The following is a 23,966-nucleotide window of genomic DNA, read 5'->3' on the forward strand; positions in this document are numbered from 1 at the left end:
CAGAGGCTCCATTTTAACACATCCTGTACCCCACAGGACAGGCCAGCAGACAGCATTTGACATTGTTGTAACATGTAGGGCCTTGAATTATATCAGCTAGTAGAAGCTAAACACTCGAGTAGGTAGCTAGAACACACAGATGAACGCACTGATACAGAGGGATTGAATGGGATAATAAGAAAAAAACTCCTTAATTCCTCGGGTCTCAGGTTCTGGGGCATCTGTGTTCAATCAACCCCATTGATAGAATCATTTTAAGCTTTGATTCTGGTAGTCATCGAATTCTTCTAAATATACTGGTTGTAAATAATATATATATATATATATATATATATAGAGAGAGAGAGAGAGAGAGATGTAAGAATGGATGTGCAGAGATGCCTGTGCAAGAAGATGAATTTCCTGCAAGTGCTGATGCAAAAAATTCCTGGAGCACAGTGCCAAGTTTCAGCAGTTGAAGCGTCTCCGATCTTTAGATTTGACATGCGCTAGATTTTCTTGGAGTTTCGAACAATGTCACGGGACATCAACGTTGAAATCTGCAAATATGATCAGAACATGATCACTGTTTTCCATTTGAGTGCCTTGAAATCTGGCGAGGAAGAGACAAAAGTAAAGTGGCCAGGTGGTCACATGACTGTAATTAGAAGCTTTGTTCAAATGTCAAGAGTTGTTGAAAAAGGACGGCAAGCATTTAAAGATAATGCGAGTGCTTGAAGTTTCAACTATGGTATTTTTCCACTACTCTTTTTCATAAAAAAAATATGCTAATAAAAAAACTAATTTTTAAATTATATATAGTATTGTAATAGTAATTGTTTTTTAAAATATTTTTTATTTAAAAATATATTAAAATAATATTTTTTTAAAAATTTATTTTTAATATCAATATGACAAAATAATATAATAATATTAAATTATTAATTTAAAATAAAAATAACACATAAAAAAACAAATAGAGGATTAGGGTAGGTAGCTCACAATTTATGGTGCGAGTCGTTGCCATCTTGACCGCCAACTAGCAAGAATTCTGCAACATTTATGCTGATAGGGACAGTGATATTATTTTGTCATCGTCGCAACTATCTTAGCAATTAAGTTATGATTGTTTTTATGTTTTAAAAAAAAATAATTTTTTTATTTTAAATTTAATTTTTTTATATATTTTTAGATTATTTTAATATATCGATATTAAAAATAATTTTAAATAAAAAACATTTTAAAAAATAACTAAAATCATAAAACAGAAACTTAACATATAAGTAACCAGGATTCCTTCTCTAACTAGAATGATTTTGGAGTTTTTTTTATTAAAAAAAAGTTGTGTAACAAAAAATATAATAAGACAATTTTAAAATAGCACATTTTTAAAATAGATGTTATATGCATCTTGTTTGTTAAACTGTATTATTTTTTTTAATAAGTTTTTATATATATTATTTCTCTTTTTTTTTATTGTACTTTAAAAAAAACTCCATTAGACAAGCTTGCTTACTTAATTACATGGTATAATCTCTCAAACATTTCACGGCATTATATTTTTGTTTATGGGTCTAATACTTACCACATAATCCAAAGGAATGAATCCCTTAGCTTGGATAACGACAAATGTTACCAAAGTTATTATGCTTCACTTTTATTAATTTGAGTTTACATGGTTTAATTTAAAATAATATTATTTTTTAATAATATTTAAAAAGTTAAAATATTTCTTTTTAAATTATAAAAAAATAAATTAATTTTAATTTTGATCGAATCACATATTAATCCATTGGATTAACTTGGTCTAATCAGATTAATTTCTACTTAGTTTTGGATTAACTTGGTCTAATCAGATTAATTTCTACTTAGTTTTTCTAATGACGGGTTTTAAATTAAATCAACTTGCTGGGCTAATCATATTTAATAACATTGTGTGTTACTATCTTTCCCAATTATTATTTAGCATTTTCATCTTAGGAGATATTGTGAAATAAAAAAATCATGTAAAAGTATTGATAGCACAAAATGTCTGAGAGTATAATAATTATTATTTTTTTAAAGTGATTTTTTATTTGAAAATATATTAAAATATATAGTTTAAAAAAATTATTTTTACCATCATCATATCAAAATAATTTTTAAATATAAAAAATCAATTTTTAAATTTTTTTTAATCTATCTTCATTTTATCGCAATCCAAAATGGAGGCTAAATAACATGTTTATGGTTATGGTTAAAAGGGGGGGAAATAAAGTGGATTTGGTACACAGAACTTGGACCTGGAATTCAAATTGTTTCTTTTCTTGACATAGGGATAAGTTTTGAATTCAATTTCGTTTACCTATCTGAATTATTTAAAATTTTAATAGATTGTTTTTTAAAATATTATTAATTTAAAAATATATTAAAATAATATTTTTTTATTTTAAAAAAATTATTTTTAATACCATTACATTAAAATAATCTAAAAATACTAAAAAAAAAATTTATAAAAAAAATTAAAAATTTTAAAATATAAAAACAAAGAACCTATTAACGTGTTACCCTTTAGGCGGGACATGACAAGCCTAGGCCCAGGGACATATGGCACAGAGCTACCACCTTCGCGACTGCAAGTTGTTCCTCTTGGTTGGTGAATGAATTTACTACCTATTAAATTAAAGTTATTACTGCACTACAAATCTAACACTTGTAACCGGTCGTAAGTTTTTCAAATAAATATCTATTTTATATAATAAAATTATGGCATTCTCCTTGAATGCATCAAAATTGGACGATATCATATACTTTTTTTTTTTTATGTTAAGTGTATAAATCTTTATCTTTTTCTTTGTAGAATTTGGTTTATTTTTATATTATTTTTTAAATTAAAATTCTTTTAAATTTCTTGGTTCAGCATTAAATCTTATAAGACTATTAAAAATCTAGTTTTTTTTAATTTTTCTGACTTTCTCTTTATGAGATTATCTCAGTTTCAAGATTAAAATCATATTATTATTATTATTTTATAATATTATTTCAGTCTGATAACCCGGGTCATGAGTTTGGTAGATTGACTTAGTTTGTTTTTTTTATGTTTTTTTTAATTACTTTATTTTTTTTATTTCATCATTCAATGCTGGACTATTTGAGGATTGAAATTCATAATTTGTTTCGATTTTTTTTTTATGGGATCATCGCGGTCTTATAACCTGGATTGCAAATTTGATAATGTTAACTCGGGCCTTTTTTAGGTCTTTTTTTTTAAAAAATTTAATTTTATCATTTAATATTGGGTTGATTGAGAATTAGACTTCATTGTTTATTTTGATTTGCCTATAATGTTATCATAATCTCATAATCCGGGTCATGAATTTATCATGTTAACCTAGATTGTCCCAAAGTAATTCAATATATTATTATTTTAATATTAAAAAAAACATCATCATAAAAAATTATTTAATCGAATATTGTTTTCAAGAATTATTTGTTGTTTTTTGAATCAGTAAAGTCAATTATGTTACATCAAGTAAATTTTTACACAACTTTTTTGTTTTACTAAAAAATATTATCAGTATTTAAATATTTTATTTTATAATTTTTAAAAATTAATTTGACGCAAAATATAGCATGGATGGACCAATCCTAAATCCTAAGTACTCTCCTAAGATCATATATACTAATTGCTCTTCAGCATATATCTAATGTGGTTAGTGACATTTGAGCAGCAAGAAAGCTTTTCATGCAGTAACGTGTTATATTAATTCAAAAAAAAAAAAATCAAAATTTTTCAGAAACACTTCTGAAAAGCAATCCCAAACATGCACATCCATGGAATCGATCACCAATAACTGAAGCAGAAAGAGACAGATATGGGAGGGAAAACGAAGGATTTCAAAATCATCAAGACACGTGGTATGGCAAGAGATCTCCACGGAAAAGTTAGGAAATAATAAATCTAGATCACGTTTATTTTTATATTTTAAAAATATTTTTTTTAAAATAAGTTTTTTTATTTTTTTTCTCCTTTTATTTTTTTTTCCTTTTCAAATTAATCTCTCTACGGGGGTATACACACGCATTTATGTTAAAAGTGTTTATAAACTATACCTTTTAACTTATATTTTTATTAATAATCAAGTCTTATTATATTAAAAATATATATATCATGATGCATTTTCATATTTTCATGTTCTCTTGCGAACAATCATGTTTTATATATGAAAATGCATTGTATTTTTTTATTATTATTGTTGCAGATATCAATTATTGTATTTGTTGTAAAATATTATATTTATACTCCATCAATAATTCATTGCATATTTACAAAGAATTGTGTTTTTTTAATCTTAAATATTTAAATTAATATGGCTTACAAATCATATATTTTTGCTTTTTTTTTAATCAAAAATCATATTACATTATATTAAAGGGAATAAATATTACCTCTTTACATTTTGATGTTATTTTATGGACAATCATATCCCTTATATCAATATAAATAAAATTAATTTTATATTAAATACAACTAGAAAAATTCAAAATAATACACATTTATGGTTCAAAATGTAAATAAAATAGAAAACATGACTAAATTAATTTTAAATACAAAAAGAGAGGATAAGGCACAAAACCCAAGAATTTTCTTCTTTAAAAATCACTTTACACCTCCTCCCTCTCAAGAGTAAACTTTTAAGCTGTAACCATGTTTTTAAAGTTAAATCTAAACCTAATTTAAAAATTTCTCTCTCAGATTTCTTTTTTAAGTATAAACATCCCATCAGCATCCTTGTATCTTCAATTAATCTTTTAAGACTTAAAAATGAACAATTATATAAAATTCTATTAATTCCAAAATTTATAACATTCAAATTAATAATTTTTAAGAAACAAATTTAAGTTTTAACTAATTAATTTATACCCTTCAAAATTCTTTTAAAAATATTCTTTCGAACACAAGTAGAAGAGATTACATTACTCTCATGCCAAACATCCATGAAGAATTAAAGAAAACAAGTTAAGAAGGCGAATGCACCATCCAAGTCGAATCAAATCCAAGAAACAGACATCAGTTGCATGCTGCACTTGCAGCAACTCAATGAACTAAGCATATCAATGCTCATTTATTTTAGATTTTCAAACACTTAGCAGCGCAGATTCTGAAGAACAGCAGCAAATCTGAGAGATCATTCAAAAGCTCCCATTGCTGGCTCCGGCGGGTCGATCAGAAAAATATCAAGAAGCTTATCAAATGTTGTGTACTCGTAGTCTGGATATAACTGCGAAGCCTCCAAGTCATCATCACCTAGTTCGTAGCCAGTCATATCACCCTTTATGAATACACTGTGAAGGATCGACACTGGAATATTTTGTGGAGGTGGTAAGCCTGCAACAATATTGTTAACAAACAAGTTAAATATTATCCAAATTTAAAGAGTATCAATTCACATAAATATATCATGTATGATTTTTTTTATTATTATTGATGTAAGTATTCGGACTAGTTTTTATGCACCTCAATTAATTTCAAGAGTTTTAAAGTTAACCATTATATAAATCTTCAATGATATTAAAATTTATGAGACTCAAATTAATGATTTTTATGAAGCAATTTAGAGTCTAAAGAATTGCGCTACATCCTTCAAGATTCATGCATGATTTTTTCTTATTCTTGGGTTATCAAGGTTAGATGGTTAAAAAAGCATAATTATTAAACTTGAAATGATATTATTTTATTTTAAAAAAATTAAATTAGTTTTTTTTTTTTTAACAATATAAATTATGTTGAGAGTTGACTTATTATGTTGATTAAATTAATTTTAAATTTAATTTTACATAAAAATTCAGCTAGAACCAGGTGATGAGTTAATGAATCATTATAATAACTCGTGAGTTTTATGTAATTTTTAGCATGACATAACTAATAAAATAGCAATATTTTGTTTTCACCATTGATGTTTTAAAAATCATAAGATAATATAATGAAAAACTCTTACTCTCTGAGAGCTTCACAAGCTCTTCTTCGGAGAGATGAACCCTAATAAAAATTCTGACCCGTCTTCTTTTCCCATAGAGAGATTAGTTCAAGCTGAGAAACGATGTTCTTGGGTGGCTGATAGGTTACAACTCGGTTCAATGTTCTTGCATCATCGGCTACCTTGATGGTATACATGGCAACATCCTCCTCATAGTTTAGAACCGCTGAAGGATATATATATATATATAAAGAAAGAAAGAAAGAATTAGCAGTAGAAAATTTATATTTGATAGAGGTTGTTTGGTTTAATTTTTGTTTTTTTTCTCAAAAAAAAAATAAAATTGTTTGTGTTTTAGTTAATCATTAAATTATCAGCTATGCTGTAAATCAAATCTATTTTTTTAAAATATTAAAAAAATATTAATACGTTACTAACATATTTTTTTTTTAAAAAAATAAACTATATAGAAATTTAGTGATATAATTCAATGGATTTAGCAAGAAAAACCTATACAACTAAAAATAAAAAGGTAACAATTTTATTTTTTTAAAAATTGAGATGATAATATATATTAACTCATGTTAACATATAACATTTATAATTTAGATCATAAAACTATGAAAATTTCATAGAAACAAATAAAAAAACATATTAAAACTTAATTCTCAATCAATTAAGTAAAACTAAAAAAATTAATTAAAAAAATTTGAGTTAATTTTTCAAACATAGTGAAACTAAAATAACACAATATAAAACAAACTAACACAAATTTATAAAATTAAAATTTTAATTAATTTAGTATTAAAAAATAAAATTTTTAAAAATTTTAAAAATACCCAAGTAAACTTTAATTCACTCATCAAACCCTTAACTGATTCTCAAATAACATCATATGCAGATTTATCGTTGATGAAATTTTTTAGTTAAAACATGCTCACCAAGAACAAGTAAGAAGAAAGAGAGGCAATATTTGTTAATTCATCTGCTACATAGTTATCCACATTCCTTCTAGAACACTGCCAAGTATTCTTGTCTTCTAAGTCAACACGTGACACAGGCAACATAACTAACAAGAGCAAAACAACATGACTAAACGCTGCGTTTGATACATAATTAATAACACGGTGCGTTTTTTCAACATGAGATGGAAGGGTAACGGCAATTTCTATCGAATCAATTGAACCTTAATAGCCCATTTTTTACTAGTGTGTTTAAAAAATTTCGAGGATTTATATTTTAGATGATTAATTAATTTTTTAGTTTTAACAATTTAATCTATTTTTTTCTAGTTAAAATGAATTAAAACATATGTTTGTACTTGTAAAAGATTTTTTTTTTTGAAGTGGATTATATGTCACCACCTACAGGAGTATTTTTTTAGGTTTTAGACTCTTAAAACTTAATTTTTAGCTCAATTTTAAAAATATTATAAAAATCTTCATAAATCAATTACCAATTCTAGCACCTCAAAATCATTTTAAAAAATAAAAATGAAACAAATTTTAAACTAAACAGACGTGACCAACTTTTTCTTGCATGCTTATAGAAAAAAAATATACTTTTATTGAACTTCTTTTGAAAAGACAAACATATTAACATAAATTTTGGTCTTTTTAATGGCTGAAACATGGTTATCTTATTCTTTTCTCTCATTTAAATTTTTTTTTTATAATCCGGGATGTTCAGATTAGCTTGCATGCATCACAAATAATCTCCAGAGCCCATTAAACATCCTACAAGCTCAATAAATATGTAAGGTATCCTGAGAATGACAGGTATGCACATAAGATTCGGATTCATGTGCAGTAGAAGTGACTTGTTTTTTTCCGTGGTGCCGACATCCATCGGTATATATATATATATAATATATATATATATATATATATATTTTTTTTTTATTAGTACGGAAACATGAATCTCTAAAATAATAATTAGACCACATCATTGGAAACAACTTCAAGGATTGAAGAGAAGTTTTCCGTGCCAAGACAATCAATGGGGCATGTGTAAATGGTACTTACCCTTGGCTTGTCCGTCGCCATAAACAGTGATATCCGTGCCAAGACAATCAATGGGGCATTGCTGCCAAACCGGCGTTTTGTAAAAATTCAATTTTTTTTTTTTTTTTTTTGCTAAAATTGAGTGACGGTTGTACTTTCTGGATCGTTTTGATGTGCTGATGTCAAAAATGATTTTTAAAAAATGAAAAAACATCATTTGCATGCTTTTCGGCACGAAAAGTTATTTGAAAAGCAACCGCTACCACACTGCCAAACACGAAAGTAGGCACCACAACAATTTGCAGCAACAAAAGTGTACGGTATCCCAGCTGCTTCTATGGCCCTTCTTACCTTTCTCTTCCTGTCAAGAAAAGCTTGAAACGGTGGTAATGGAGAAACCCGATCCTCTTCGATTCCAAAATCCGATGGAATGAACCTCTGATACATATTTATTTTCAACAAAACTATAAGAACAACTGAAGTTCTTGGAAGGTTTCAGCCAAAAACGGTCATCTTGCTCAAAAAGAAACAGATACCTTTATGTTACCAGAGACTTTCATGGCATCTATAATCTTGAGCTGAGCAAGAACTTGCGGGTAAGGTAACGTTGAGATCACTACATCTACATGGCGAAGTAGCGATACAAGTTTATCGTGTTTGTCGCACGTGTGCGGCGGCGCGGCGATCGTCCACCCTCAAGGAATAATCGGAATATTTATTCCTGGAAAATATAGGGAGAGACAAGGAATTCTTGTCTCTATAAGTGAAAATATAGACTGGGAGTCGCCACCTAGTATTCTGGTTACTAGGAACCCTAACTGGTCTCAGAGATGGGGTACGGAGACTGGTTGCGTAAAGGGAAGGTATTAGCACCCCAACTACGCCCTACCTAAGGTAAGCTGCATTGTTTTAATGTCTGATAAAATATAAGATCGTGTTGTGGTTTATTATTGTTCGGAATACGCATTACATGTAATGTCATACCCCGGGTTCGAGTGTCCGTAAAAAAAAGAAATTAAATATCCGGAATATGCATTACGTGTAATGTCATACCCCGGATACCAAGAGACAAACAAAATAAAATTTTTGTTGTTTTTGAAATTTTGGCCAATATTCTCTTGACTTTAATAAACTGGTTATTAAAGCCAAAATGCATGCTAAAACATTGTTTTTTTTTTGGTGTATGAAAAATACAATATGATTTTTTAGCTTTGAGACACTTGGCCGTATGCACAAAAACATTTTTTCTCTTTTTTAATTTTTTTGTATTTTTGGAAGTTTTTGATGAAAAACCGGGTAGTTTAATACCAGATTTGTATTTTTACGACATAAAAATACTACCCGATATTAATAAAAATAACATAAATCAACAGTGGGAACATCATAAATATTTTTTTAAAACAATAATATTTTTTTTTATTTTTTTTACAATGGGCCGGATCAGGCCCAATTGCATGGGGTGGGCCAAACCTGGCCCATTTACATGGGCTGGCTGACGTCCCAGCCCAGGCCCAAATGGGCTGGTTACTGTGCACATAGTAACCGGGTTACTGTGCACACAGTAACCAGTGAATTAATTAGCCAGTTACTGTGCCCATGCACAGTAACCGGGTAATTAATTCATGGCTTGCAGAACGTGCACAGTGCACGTTCTGCATGAAAGAAGATGAACAGTAAAACGAGATAAGGGGTTGAGGGCTGACCTGTGGTGGCTGTCGTTGATGGCGGAGCTGCTGGTGGCGACAGGAAGCGGCGCTGACAATGGGGTGGCCGGCGGTGGCTCTGCGTTTTCCTTCTCTCTCTCCTCTGTTTTCTTCTCTGCTTCTTCCTTTCTCTTCTCTGCCTTCTCTCCTCTCTTCTCCCTCTTCTCCCTCTCTTTGCTCTCCCTTCTCTTCTCTTCCCCCTCTCTTGGTCTTCTCTTTTTTTTCTTTTTCTTTTTTTCAGCAGCCCTCCCCTGTATTTATAGGAAAACAGGGGGGGCGAATGGTGGGGCGGCCACTATTGGCCGCCCCTGCACTATCTGCTCAATGGATAAAAAGGAGGCAAGTGGGCGTCGAATGGTAGGCGTCTTATTGCGCCAAATCCGGGAAAGAAGTTCGGCGAAAAGTGGAGAAGAAAAATTCTTCTCCCCTGTTCTCTGCGTGCGCAGGGAAGAAGACGATGGTGTCGTTTCCAAACGGCACCGTTTTGAGTTTTTTTTTTTATAATATATTTTTTGAATTTTTTTTTTTTTATTATTTTTTATGTGGGGACCAAAAAATGGGTTACAACAGTTGCCCCCCTCTTTACAATGCTTACGGAGCAAAACTTTGTGCATAGTAAGTGTTGTAAAGATAAAATAACATTGGTCTTTCGAAACTGGTCGTCTCAAAATTTGATTGACCTAAAACTTCAACCGGACCCAAAGTCCTGTGTGTGGTTGGGCTAAATTGAGATTCCTTTCGGCAATCCCCTCTAACCAGAACCATGATCCTATGCGTGGTTGGGATAGACTGAGATTCCTTTCGGCAATCCCCTCTAACCAGAACCATGATCCTATGTGTGGTTGGGATAGACTGAGATTCCTGTCGGCAATCCCCTCTAACCAGAACCAAAATCCTGTGTGTGGTTGGGATAGACTGAGATTCCTGTCGGCAATCCCCTCTAACCAGAACCAAAATCCTGTGTGTGGTTGGGATAGACTGAGATTTCTTTCGGCAATCCCCTCTAACCAGAACCAAAATCTTGTGTGTGGTTGGGATAGACTGAGATTGCTTTCGGCAATCCCCTCTAACCAGAACCAAAATCCTGTGTGGTTGGGATAGACTGAGATTCCTTTCAGCAATCCCCTCTAACTAGAACCAAAATCCTCTGTGTGGTTGGGATAGACTGAGATTGCTTTCGACAATCCCCTCTAACCAGAACCAAAATCCTGTGTGTGGTTGGGATAGACTGAGATTCCTTTCGGCAATCCCCTCTAACCAGAACCAAAATCCTCTGTGCGGTTGGGATAGACTGAGATTGCTTTCGGCAATCCCCTCTAACTAGAACCAAAATCTTGTGTGTGGTTGGGATAGACTGAGATTCCTTTCGGCAATCCCCTCTAACCAGAACCAAAAACCTGTGTGTTCAAACCCTTTGTTTTTGAAGAAAGATGGTATATTTTCACGGGCGAGCTGCCCAACACATACTTAAGGTGGTCTATTTTCAGGGGCGACCAGCCCACACACTTACGCTGACATTGGTCTATTTTCATGGGCGACCTGCCCAAACATAAAAGTAAAGAGTGGTCTCATTGTAATGGGTGACCTACCCAGATGGAAAAAATATGAAGAATTGGATGGCGAGGGCTTAAAGGCACACTCGAAAAGAGGTAGGGTTAGAAAAACGCACTACCAAAGGAGTTGAGGGCTCAAAGGCGCACTCAAAGGGAGGTAGGGTTAGAAAACGCACTACCCAAGGGATGAGGGCTCAAAGGCGCACTCAAAATGGAGGTGAGGGCTCAAAGGCGCACTCAAACGGAGGTGAGGGCTCAATGGCGCACTCAAACGGAGGTAGGGTTAGAAAACGCACTACCAAAGGGATGAGGGCTCAAAGGCGCGCTCAAAATGAAAGCGAGGGCTCAAAGGCGCACTCAAACGGAGGTAGGGTTAGGAAACGCACTACCAAAGGGATGAGGGCTCAAAGGCGCACTCAAAATGGAGGTGATGGCTCAAAGGCGCACTCAAAAGAAGGTAGGGTTAGAAAACGCACTACCAAAGAGATGATGTTGAAACAATGATTTGTCAATGTTGAAAAGCAAATGCATTATGATTGATATGCATGTATACTTACCTGAGAAATATAGGCCCCCATTTCTTCATGGTGTCTTTTTTTCTCTCAAAAGTTGTAGTGTTGGTAGTAACTTCAACGGCTTTTCCACTTCTACTTACTCGGGGTACATATTGTGATCTTGACCTCTGGGAAGGGTTTGATGTCATCATCATACATCTTTTGTCCTTCACCCATCTCAAGAGTTACCAATTTTTGCCCGACATTTTCCTTAGAATAGGAATTATGGAGTCAGTCCTACCATGTGTGTTTGATTGCCCCCCAGCTTGATCATGCCCCCCAAGTGTTCAACTTGGGTTTAGTGTGGGGTGAGGATATGTGAAAGTAAGTTTGAGGGTTTTTTTGTACAATGAAATGTTTTCATGCAAAATTTTTGAAACTTCCAAGTTATTCCAATCACAAAAATGATTTTGATATTGGTTCAAAATAAACTTGTTCTCAAAAATTCAAGTGATTCCTATGGACAGGTTTCTTGAAGTGATGAAAGCTTTTTGCTTTTGGTTTAAAGATGAAGTGACATCTGGTTGGTCACAAAAGGTTTAAATTTCAATTTGAGGGTTATTGAGAACCAAATTGAGTCAAAACATTTATTTTATTTGCATGAATAATGATTTGACTTGCACATGAAAGCACTACCTACTAATCTAGATTGCTTGCCTTTGATCAGAAAGGGCTTTATCAGGTATGTAATGTAGGCTTTGGCTATTGGTTACAAAGAAAGGATATGTTGCAGGCTCAAAAGGTGTTTAAGGGGATTTCTCGACTAGGGATCAATTGTGCTTTGTTTCCTGACCTTTTATCTTTTGGATTTGTTTTTTTTTTTCAAAATATTCTTCATGCCCCCTAGTGTCAGGTTTGGGCTTTTCTCTTTGTTTTCTCCATTTTTGTTTGGTTGAGCACGATCATATCAGTTGTTTGTATGAGAAGCTCAAATCTTTTAGATCCTTTAGATCTTCTTCTTTTCTTTTCTTAACCAATCACTGCTTCATTTAGATGATAATGAAAGATTAAAAATTACATGATCAAATCCAGCACCCATCTTCACTGCTTTGTCTGGATGGGTACAAACTCTATTATTTCCCCCCCCAGTGTGGGGTGTGATCCTACTCAAGGTTATTTTCAAAAAACATTACTAGGCTCAAAATGGGACTGCAAAGGATATATTTTAGCCTTGTGAAAGGATTATCAAAGATGGCCTTTCCTCATCTCAAACTCATGCATTGAGGATCGATAGGTCTTGCTTTCATGCGCGTATGCCAAATGATTTATTCAGTCAAATAAAACTCAGCTTTTGAGTCACCTCATAGTGTTGTTTGTCTTTGTTGTTTTTTTTCTTTCAAGTTTTCTAGGTGTATATGTACCTATGTAAGGAATCACTTGAATTTTCAAAATGCATTTGTTTTGGACAAATATCAACACTATTTTTGTTTTTTTGTACTCACTTTGGAGGTCCCAAAAAATATCCTTGAAAACATATGCGATTATGTATGGGTTTGGAGGAAAGGAATACCAAAGGATTCTTCATGTTATAGTGTTGTGAGCGAAGTTACGCTCAAAATGTTATTTATATGTAATAACAACAAAGAAGAATGTGATGTGACCACAGGAAAACACATGATCTTATTTCACAAGAGAAGCTCATGAACAGAGAAAGTCTTGTTCAAAAGCATTAACAAAAGGCAATAACAAGGCAAGCTTCATTCCTCTATTTTGGCGCATCTGTTCATAGGCTACCTCCTCTCAAAAGCTCTGCGTAGAGGACTCAAAGACAATGCGGAACAACACCACGATCAAAATTTGAGTTCTACAAAATTCAAGCTATCATGTTGGACCATTGATGCTTTCCAATTCCCCAAACATTCCATCCTAATATGCTTCAAGCATGATTAGGCAGCGGGTTCATATTCACATTGGGGGTGTCTTCCAACTCTATCCACCCAGCCTTGATTAATTGCAGAAGCTTTCTCTTGAAGGCGTTGCAGGTATAGATGCTATGCCCAGTAATACCAGCATGGTATTCACAATTGAGTTCTGGCTTGTACCAATTAGGATAAGGTGGCTGCAGAGGTGTTAGAGGTTCTGAGCTATTTGCCCGATGCTCAAAAGCTTTTGATACATCTCATTCAGGGGTAACGGTAGTGGAGGTAGTTGTTCTTGAACCCTTTGGAAATTTCCAATTTGGCTTTTGGCTTGAAAGTTTTGGGGTTCAGGTTTTTTGATGTTGGCAATTTGGGATCGAGTATGGTAATTTTGGGATGTATTTTTTCTACCCATGTAGCCATCTTCAACATGGTGAACCTCTTTTCTTTCGAAGCTTCTTTTCTCGGTTGGTGCAGCAATTCTACCACTCTTGACACCTTGCTCTATGCGTTCACACACTATCACAGCATCAGTGAATTGTTGGGCTGAACTACCCATCATATGTTCGTAATATGGTGCTTTGAGTGTGTTGGCAAATAAAGAGACCATCTCTTTGTCCAGAAGTGGGGGATGTACTTGAGCAGCTAATTCTCGCCATCTTTGAGCATATTCCCTTATGCTTTCTTTATCCTTTTTCTCTATATTGGACAAACTGGTTCTGTCGGGCGCAATGTCCATGTTGTACTTGTATTGCTTGATGAAAGCATCCACAAGATTTTTCCAGTTGTGAATTTTTGTGTTATCCAATCTCATGTACCAACTCAAAGTTGCCCCACTTAAATTGTCTTGGAAAAAGTGCATTAGTAGTTTTTCATCATGTACTACCTCAGCCATTTTATTGCAGTAGGACCTGAGATGAGTCATGGGGCATTGTGTTCCACTGTATTTGATGAATTCAGGAACACGAAATTTCTTTGGGACAACCACATTTGGGACCAAACACATCTCTGCTGCCCGGACCGGGTCATATAAGTCTATCCCTTCAATGGCTTTGAGTCTGGCTTCCAACGCCTCTATCTTAGCTTGATCAATGCTATCAGATGACTTAGCCTTGTGGGACTCATTAGCAGATGCCTTCACGACTGTTGGGGATGGTGCAGGTGTCGTTGACTGCACAAATGTTGGATTTTGCTGAGGTTCTTGACCATGTTCGCTCATTCTTTCCTCAGGTTGAACTGTAGTAGGAGCCGGATCAAAGGTGATCGGTTGATTAGAAGGACCTTCATCAGAGGTATTTCTTAGTGTTTGCTTGAGTAAGCTAGTGAGGTGAGCCACACTTATTTTCAGAGACTCCAACTCTTCGTGCAAATAGGCCTCACGTTGAGCACGCTCTTCATCTTCCATGTTTCTTGCTCGAAGTCGGGTGTTGTAGACTTTTTAGGGACCTATATTTCAATCTGTCATGTATGCATGTTAAATGTATGAACATGTAATTTATATCATGCACTTGCCCTTCAAGGGTGACATGGTTTTTTTTTTTTTTTTTTTTTGTATGACATATTCTGTAAAGAAAGATAACGCATACAAACTAAAGACAGCGTCTATTCATGCATAGGTTTTCTACCTGGTCTCAAAAGGGTCTCATATCTGCCCAGTGACGTCCTTCGTAAAGGCAGTATGGGGGCGTTGCAAAGAACAGTTAAGACACGTATGCCCACCATTACCAAGCAGGCACTCAGATATGAGTTGGGTGTTTCACGCATCTGAACCCGACCAATAGTCATAAGGCAGATCGTTAATTCCCCACTTAACTTAGAAGCTTGTGTGTGCTTGACAAATATAAAGCATGTGATACATGAGGCAGTTCTATACAATGCATGAACAAATATGTACAAAATTAAAGCGCGTGAGAAATAAATAAAGGAAATGCATATTTAAAAATAAACACGCAAACCACAACAAAAAACACAATAAATCAGACAAAAACAAAGCTTAGTCCACAAAGTCCCCAGTGGAGTCGCCATTCTGTCGCACGTGTGCGGCGGCGCGGCGATCGTCCACCCTCAAGGAATAATCGGAATATTTATTCCTGGAAAATATAGGGAGAGACAAGGAATTCTTGTCTCTATAAGTGAAAATATAGACTGGGAGTCGCCACCTAGTATTCTGGTTACTAGGAACCCTAACTGGTCTCAGAGATGGGGTACGGAGACTGGTTGCGTAAAGGGAAGGTATTAGCACCCCAACTACGCCCTACCTAAGGTAAGCTGCATTGTTTTAATGTCTGATAAAATATAAGATCGTGTTGTGGTTTATTATTGTTCGGAATACGCATTACATGTAATGTCATACCCCGGGTTCGAGTGTCCGTAAAAAAAAGAAATTAAATATCCGGAATATGCATTACGTGTAATGTCATACCCCGGATACCAAGAGACAAACAAAATAAAATTTTTGTTGTTTTTGAAATTTTGGCCAATATTCTCTTGACTTTAATAAACTGGTTATTAAAGCCAAAATGCATGCTAAAACATTGTTTTTTTTTTTGGTGTATGAAAAATACAATATGATTTTTTAGCTTTGAGACACTTGGCCGTATGCACAAAAACATTTTTTCTCTTTTTTAATTTTTTTGTATTTTTGGAAGTTTTTGATGAAAACCGGGTAGTTTAATACCAGATTTGTATTTTTACGAACATAAAAATACTACCCGATATTAATAAAAATAACATAAATCAACAGTGGGAACATCATAAATATTTTTTTTAAAACAATAATATTTTTTTTTATTTTTTTTTTACAATGGGCCGGATCAGGCCCAATTGCATGGGGTGGGCCAAACCTGGCCCATTTACATGGGCTGGCTGACGTCCCAGCCCAGGCCCAAATGGGCTGGTTACTGTGCACATAGTAACCGGGTTACTGTGCACACAGTAACCAGTGAATTAATTAGCCAGTTACTGTGCCCATGCACAGTAACCGGGTAATTAATTCATGGCTTGCAGAACGTGCACAGTGCACGTTCTGCATGAAAGAAGATGAACAGTAAAACGAGATAAGGGGTTGAGGGCTGACCTGTGGTGGCTGTCGTTGATGGCGGAGCTGCTGGTGGCGACAGGAAGCGGCGCTGACAATGGGGTGGCCCTCCCGGTGGCTCTGCGTTTTCCTTCTCTCTCTCCTCTGTTTTCTTCTCTGCTTCTTCCTTTCTCTTCTTCTGCCTTCTCTCCTCTCTTCTCCCTCTTCTCCCTCTCTTTTGCTCTCCCTTCTCTTCTCTTCCCCCTCTCTTGGTCTTCTCTTTTTTTCTTTTTCTTTTTTTCAGCAGCCCTCCCCTGTATTTATAGGAAAACAGGGGGCGAATGGTGGGGCGGCCACTATTGGCCGCCCCTGCACTATCTGCTCAATGGATAAAAAGGAGGCAAGTGGGCGTCGAATGGTAGGCGTCTTATTGCGCCAAATCCGGGAAAAGAAGTTCGGCCGAAAAAGTGGAGAAGAAAAATTCTTCTCCCCTGTTCTCTACGTGCGCAGGGAAGAAGACGATGGTGCCGTTTCCAACGGCACCGTTTTGAGTTTTTTTTTTATAATATATTTTTTGAATTTTTTTTATTTTTATTATTTTTTATGTGGGGACCAAAAAATGGGTTACAACAGTTGAGTCGCCATTTCTGTCGCACGTGTGCGGCGGCGCGGCGATCGTCCACCCTCAAGGAATAATCGGAATATTTATTCCTGGAAAATAAGGAGAGACAAGGAATTCTTGTCTCTATATGTGAAAATATGGACTGGGAGTCGCCACCTAGTATTCTGGTTACTAGGAACCTTAACTGGTCTTTAGAGATCGGGTACGGAGACTGGTTGCGTAAAGGGAAGGTATTAGCACCCCAACTACGCCCTACCTAAGGTAGGCTGCATTGTTTTAATGTCTGATAAAATCTAAAATCGTGTTGTGGTTTTTGAATTGTTGGTTCGTTTACGGTTTAAGATAAGTCCTCCTTTGTAAGGAGATCCTTATCTTTATCGGGTAAAAAACTAACTATTGTCGTCAAAAGAAAATATCTTTTTAATATCAGGAATACGATTTACGTATAAATTCATAATCCCTGATACTAAAATCAAACAAAATAAAATATTTTGTTGTTTTTGAAATTTTGGCCAATGTTCTCTTGACTTTAATAAACTGGTTATTAAAGCCAAAATGCATGCTAAAATATTGTTTTTTGACATATGAAAAATACGATATGATATTTTAGATTTGAGACACTTGGCCGTATGCACAAAAATGTTTTTTAAAATTTTTTTGTATTTTTGGAAGTTTGTGACAAAAAAACCTGGGTATTTTTAATACCCGATTTGTATTTTTTTTCGACATTAAAAATACTACCCGATAATAACCATAAATAAAAAATGGAAACATCATAAATATTTTTTAAAACAATAATATTTTTTTAAAAAAAAAATGGGCCGGATCAGGCCCAATTGCATGGGCTGGGCCAAACCTGGCCCATTTACATGGGTTGGGCCGAACATGGCCCAAATGCATGGGCTGGTCACTGTGGCACATAGTAAATACCGGTTACTGTGTGCACAGTAACCAGAGAATTAATTAGGGTGCATAGTAACCGGGTTACTGTGCACACAGTAACCCCGTGAATTAATTTGCCAAGTTACTGTGCACATGCACAGTAACCGGCTAATTAATTCTTGCATGCAGAACGTGCACAGTGCACGTTCTGCAAGCAAGAAGATGAATAGTAAAACGAGATAAGGGGTTGAGGGCTGACCTGTGGTGGCTGTCGTCGATGGCGGAGCTGCTGGTGGCGACAGGAAGTGGCGCCGACAGTGGGGTGGCCGGCGGTGGCTCTGCGTTTTCCTTCTCTCTCTCCTCTGTTTTTTCGTTTTTCTCCTCTGCTGCTCCTTCTTCTTCTTCTTCTTCTTCTATGCTCTCCCTTCTCTCTCTTTTCCCCTCTCTTTGCTCTCCCTTCTCTTCTCTTCGGGTCCTCCTCTTTTTTTTTCTTTTTTTTTTTTTCAGCAGCCCTCCCCTGTATTTATAGGAAAACAGGGGAGGGAGAACGTGTTGGGCGGCTACTGTTGGCCGCCCCCTCCACTACCTTCAACGGATAACAACGCCAGGCAAGTGGGTGAATTGTGGGCGTCTTATTGCGCCAAAGCCGGGAAAGAAATTAGGCGAAAAAGAGAAAAAAAAATGATTCTTCTCCCCTGTTCTCTGCGTGTCCAGGGAAGAAGACGATGGTGCCGTTTCCAAACGGCACCGTTTTGCGTTTTTTTTTTTTATATATATATTTTTTTGAATTTTTTTTATTATTATTTTTTATATGGGGACCCAAAAAATGGGTTACAACAGTATCTCCCCTGTTCTCTGCGTGCGCAGGGAAGAAGACGATGGTGTCGTTTCCAAACGGCACCGTTTTGAGTTTTTTTTTTTATAATATATTTTTTGAATTTTTTTTTTTTTTATTTTTTATTGTGGGGACCAAAAAATGGGTTACAACAGTGTTCATCCAATTCTCCCTGTTACATCACAAAAGTTTACAAACAAATAAAATATTTAGCTATATTTCTCTACAGATTGCTCAAAGTGAAGGGTGATATCATGGAGAACTTGAGTATTTGGTTACCTGAACAATGGCGACGCCCATGGATTGAAATTCCTGATGGATGTGTTCTTTGGAGGGAGGAGATCGTGGGGAGATGGGACGAGCATAGACGTAGGTTTTGTGCCCCAGCATTACACTTGCCTTCACCATGTACTTGCCTATGTAGCCAGTTCCTCCAAATATAAGGATTTTGCTCAACTCAATATTCTCCATTGCTCTCCAAACTCTCTCTGGTGCTCAATCTACAGGCATATGCTAGCATTTATAGAATAAGATGCAAATTGGAAGAAACATTATCAATTAATTAAATTAAATGTTATGATAATCATAAGGGGTATAGCTTAACTAGTTAGGTTTTAAATTTGTTTTCTAAAAATTATTAATTCGAGTCTCATAAATTTTTAAAGTAATTAAAGATTTATATGGTCATTAATTTAGAATTTATAAGATTAATTAAAATACGTGTAAATTGATCTAGTTAATAATAATAATAATAATAATAAATAATAATAATAATAATAATAATAAGTGCTATGATGAATTTCCTAATCTGAATTTGCGTTGCTGATCCAAGAGGATAAATAATTCAACTTGTGCTTCATTGGTCGCTCGGTCAAAGTAAGTGGATAGGATTTTCATCAACTTATTGGTTGGCCTCTGCTTTTGGCCAACCAATAGGCCAACCAATAAATCATGAATTTAATAATTTTTTATGAAATTAAATATTTTAATGTATATTTATCTTTTAATTTTTTTAGTTATTGTTATGGTTTTTTCATTTGTTAATGTATATAATTCTTGATTTATTTGATTATTATATATATGTATAAAAAAATTTTATTTTATTTTTAAATTTTTTTAATTATAAAAAAATATGTTGAAAAAAAACTTTTGTATATACTTTTTTTATTGAAAAATTTTATCTCACCCGTATCTAGTTTATTATAAGAGAAGTAGGAGATACAGTGATTTCCTTATAATCATCTTTAACTTCGGGATTTTAAATGGAGGACCCATGCTTAATTATTATTTTTGTTTTATTTCAATAGATTGTAACAGTATCTTAGAATTGATTTGAAAAAAATAATTGTTTGGTTAAAACTTATGGTTGAAATTGAGGTTGAAGAAAAAGTAGTTTAATGTGTTGGTTAAAAAAATGCTTTTCAAATGAGGTTATAAAATAATTATATATATATATATATATATATATTAATATTAATGAATTTAAATTTTAAATATTGTAGATTTTACTACTATTATTATATCATGAAATAAATAATATTGATATCAAAATTTTTTTTATTATTCCATTAAACTATGTTGCAAATGTCATCACATACAAAATCTATCCAACAATGACTATATTTTTCATGGTTTCTTAAGCGCGTAACAACAAAAAAACTAAATTTTTTTTTGCGTCATCAAGCGATCTCCTTCTAATTTTTTGAATTGAACACAATAAAAATAAAAATAAAAAATAAAAACTGAATTTTTTTAACTGGGCCAAACCCGGCAAGAACATAATTGGAATTGCAATCAAATTTCATAAATGCTACGTCATCATACGATATCCTTTTAATTTATTGTAGTGTTATTAAATGATATTAAATACTAGTTTTTCGAGTAAAACACAATTTTTTTTAAAAAAATCAACAATTTCATTACGTACAAAATTCATTCGGCAATAACTATATTTTTCATTTTTTATCCTGCGTGCAATAAAATTAAGTAAATTATTATCATGAATAAAATTGAGATTACAATACAAGTAAATTTAATTCACCTTAAATTAATTTTTTAAAAAAACAAAAAAAAATATTGTTCAAGTTGACGTGAACAATATGAGTGCAATTAATTAAATGCACTAATTTTTCAGAAAAATAAATAAATTTGGGTGCTGGTTTTTTGAGAAAAAAAAAAAACTGTTCACTAGTGAACAATGCGCAGTGGAGCATAGGCTCCACTGTAAGGTCCTTCCCACACGAGATGCTGCTTCTCTCAAAACCTGCGGTTTAATCTATGATTTTAATGGGTCTACCAGCAAGATGCATTTTGTTTTCCTTAACCAAACGCTATCATGTATGGTTGCGGGTGAACCTCACCCGCAACCACACTGCCAAACGGCCACTAATTATGGATGCTATGCCCACGTGATATATATGTTACTAGCCTTGGTACCCGCGCTATGCCGCGGGTCTTTTTTTTTGTATAAAAATATTTAAAAAAAAAACAAAAATTTAAAAAATCTTGGATTTGGCTGCAACGCCTGATCTAAAAGTAATATTATAATCGTAATAATAAAATTAAAACTTGCATGATCCAAGTTTAAGTGAGCCTAATTGCAACACCGGACTCAAGAATTTTGGATGTGGGTTTGGCTATAAAGTCGTGTTTATAAAAAATGTAATAATTAAATAAAACTAATTAAAAAAAAAAAATCAAAGAAAAAAAAAACAGAAAGGAAAAAACTAATGAAGAAAAGAAAAAAAAATTAATTGGGTTAACCCTTTAAACCAGGTTATCCCATAAAACCTTGAGATTTGCGTAATTGAAAGTTTGATAACTAAATAGAAAAAAAATGACGGGTTTACCAGAATTAATTGGGTTAACCCCTCAAACCAAGTTAATCTGTCAAGCTCAGGATACGTATCATGAAAGTATGGAAGTCTGATAACTAAATAGAAAGAAAATTAACTTTAACAAACTAAACTAAATAAAAAAAATAACTCGTCAAATCAGGTCAACCCATCAAACTCGAGATCCGTATCATGAAAATCTGATAACAAAATAAAAAAATTTAACATTAACAAACTAAATCAAACAAAAAAATTCATTAAAAAAAATTAAATTCTATTTAGTTATCAAAACTTTCATGACGCAAAATCCCAGGTTTACGGGATAACTTGGTTTTAAGGGTTAAACCCAATTAATTTAATTTCCTTTTCTTTTCTTCATTAGTTTTTCTTTTTCAGTTGATTTTTTTTCTTTGTTTTTTTTAATTAATCTATTTAATTATCAAACTTTTATGACACGACCTTATAGCCAGACCCACATCTAATATTCCTGGGGTCCGGTTACAGTGAGGCTCACTTAAACTTGGGTCATGCAAGTTTAATTTTATTATTAATATTATAAATATTACTCTGCAACGCCTGACCTAAAAATAATATTTATAATATTAATAATAATATTAAACTTGCATGACCCAAGTTTAAGTGAGGGTGGCTGCAATATCAGATCCAATAAGTCTTGGATGTAGGTCTGCTGCAAGGTCGTGTCATATAAGTGTGATAATTAAATAGATTGATTAAAAAGAAAAAAAAAACAAACAGAAAAAAAACTAATGAAGAAAAAAAAAATTAATTAACTGGATTAAACCCGTCAAATTTGGAATTCGCATCATGAAAGTTTGATAATTAAATAAATAAAAATTAACGGGTTTACTAAAGTTAACTAAGTTTACCATTAAACCAAGTTAACCCGTCAAGCCAGGATACATGTTATGAAAATCTGATAAATTTAATAGAAAAAAAGTGTTACGAAGAGAAGACTGAATTGCAAAAAACATAAAGAAAAACACAGTATAATTTTAAAAGCATTTAATACAGAATCATGATGATGTTAAAACATAATGATGTCGAAACATGATGATGTCGCTTTTGTAAGTTAAATATTCTTCAATCTGCTTTGAAGAATATAATAATAAGAAAAGGCTGTGGCAAATTAACGGAAAGAGAACAAAAGGTGGACATTTGCAAAGCATTTAAATGAGCAGCAGCTAAAGCTTTTCCTATTCAAATCATCATGGTCTCATTCTTGTCACACAGCACTTCGAAAGAAAATTCTCATCTTGTCATACAACACTTGGAAAGCTATAGCTTTTCCTATTTAAATCATCATGGTCTCATCTTGTCACACAGCACTTCGAAAGAAAATTATCATCTTGCCACACAGCACTTAATTCATCAAAAAAAAAATAAAAAAAAATAAATAAGACAGTTAAATAATCTAATCTAATATAATAATAATATATTAATAATGAGTAAAGTGAAGCGTGAAAAAGAATATAATATAATATAATAATAATAATAATACAAATAAATAACACAAAATACAAACACACCCATTAACTATTTCATTTCTTTTCTTTCTTTTTTTATTTTCTTTTACATCCACAATACAAATACAAATACAAATTCAAAAATAAATAAATAAAAATACACCAACACACACATCCCCTTTTGTATTATTATTTTCTTTTCTTTTCTTTTACATTCACATATTACAAATTTAAAATAAATAAACAAAAATTACATTAAAACTTTAAAATTTACAAAATGGTCCCTCAAAACTCCCGAATTTGCACGGAAGGACTTCTGGGTATGCATGAACAGTGACGGCGCATGGAACCACGCACCACCGCCACTGGCGGCGCGTGGGTTCATGCGCCGTCGTGAAGAAACTTTGGAACAGCAGATCCCGAAGGGCTTGTTCTTCTCTGTCTTCGCCGCATGACCTGCAAACAATCAAAGACGCACATAACAGTTGATTTACTTTGTTTTTTTTCTTTTAGATCAGTTTCTTTTTCCTTTTTTAGATCTGCAATCAAAGCCTTCTATTCCTGGTGGCTAGTCCTTCCTTCTTCAGATGGCGGCTCTGTCGAGGCGGGAGCGTTGGAAGTCGGAGCCACGAGTGGTGGGGCTGCCGATCTGTGGACGGCGCTGCTGTGGCTGGTCTGTCGGTAC

At 33.5% G+C, this 23,966-nt stretch overlaps 1 protein-coding gene and 1 long non-coding RNA gene across 2 annotated transcripts; both read right to left on the bottom strand.

Moving 5' to 3' along the window:
• Window positions 1-4,931: 4,931 nt before the first annotated feature.
• LOC118056587 (uncharacterized) lies at window positions 4,932-7,995 on the bottom strand. Its single transcript, XR_004688823.2, has 3 exons — window positions 7,961-7,995; window positions 5,958-6,162; window positions 4,932-5,347 (listed from the first exon to the last, which is right to left on the bottom strand). It is a non-coding gene; the product is annotated as an uncharacterized lncRNA (long non-coding RNA).
• Window positions 7,996-8,152: 157 nt separating this feature from the next.
• On the bottom strand, window positions 8,153-19,495 carry LOC118056558 (eugenol synthase 1). The gene is made up of 4 exons (XM_073406609.1): window positions 19,243-19,495; window positions 19,118-19,135; window positions 8,476-8,592; window positions 8,153-8,377 (listed from the first exon to the last, which is right to left on the bottom strand). Exons 1-4 carry the CDS (start codon window positions 19,432-19,434, stop codon window positions 8,153-8,155), a joined length of 552 nt encoding a protein of 183 aa, XP_073262710.1. The 5' UTR covers window positions 19,435-19,495.
• Between the last annotated feature and the right edge of the window lie 4,471 nt (window positions 19,496-23,966).

Source organism: Populus alba, chromosome 19, assembly GCF_005239225.2.
Source record: "Populus alba chromosome 19, ASM523922v2, whole genome shotgun sequence".
NCBI classification, from domain to species: Eukaryota; Viridiplantae; Streptophyta; class Magnoliopsida; order Malpighiales; family Salicaceae; genus Populus; species Populus alba.

What these genes read in the sequence shown, in the direction of transcription:
- LOC118056558 (XM_073406609.1), bottom strand. Translation starts at nt 19,434, where the DNA reads ATGGAGAATATTGAGTTGAGCAAAATCCTTATATTTGGAGGAACTGGC. An exon ending in AAGTCTCTGGTAACATAAAG is followed by an intron (nt 8,378 to 8,475) that starts GTATCTGTTTCT and finishes AATATGTATCAG; the next exon opens with AGGTTCATTCCATCGGATTT.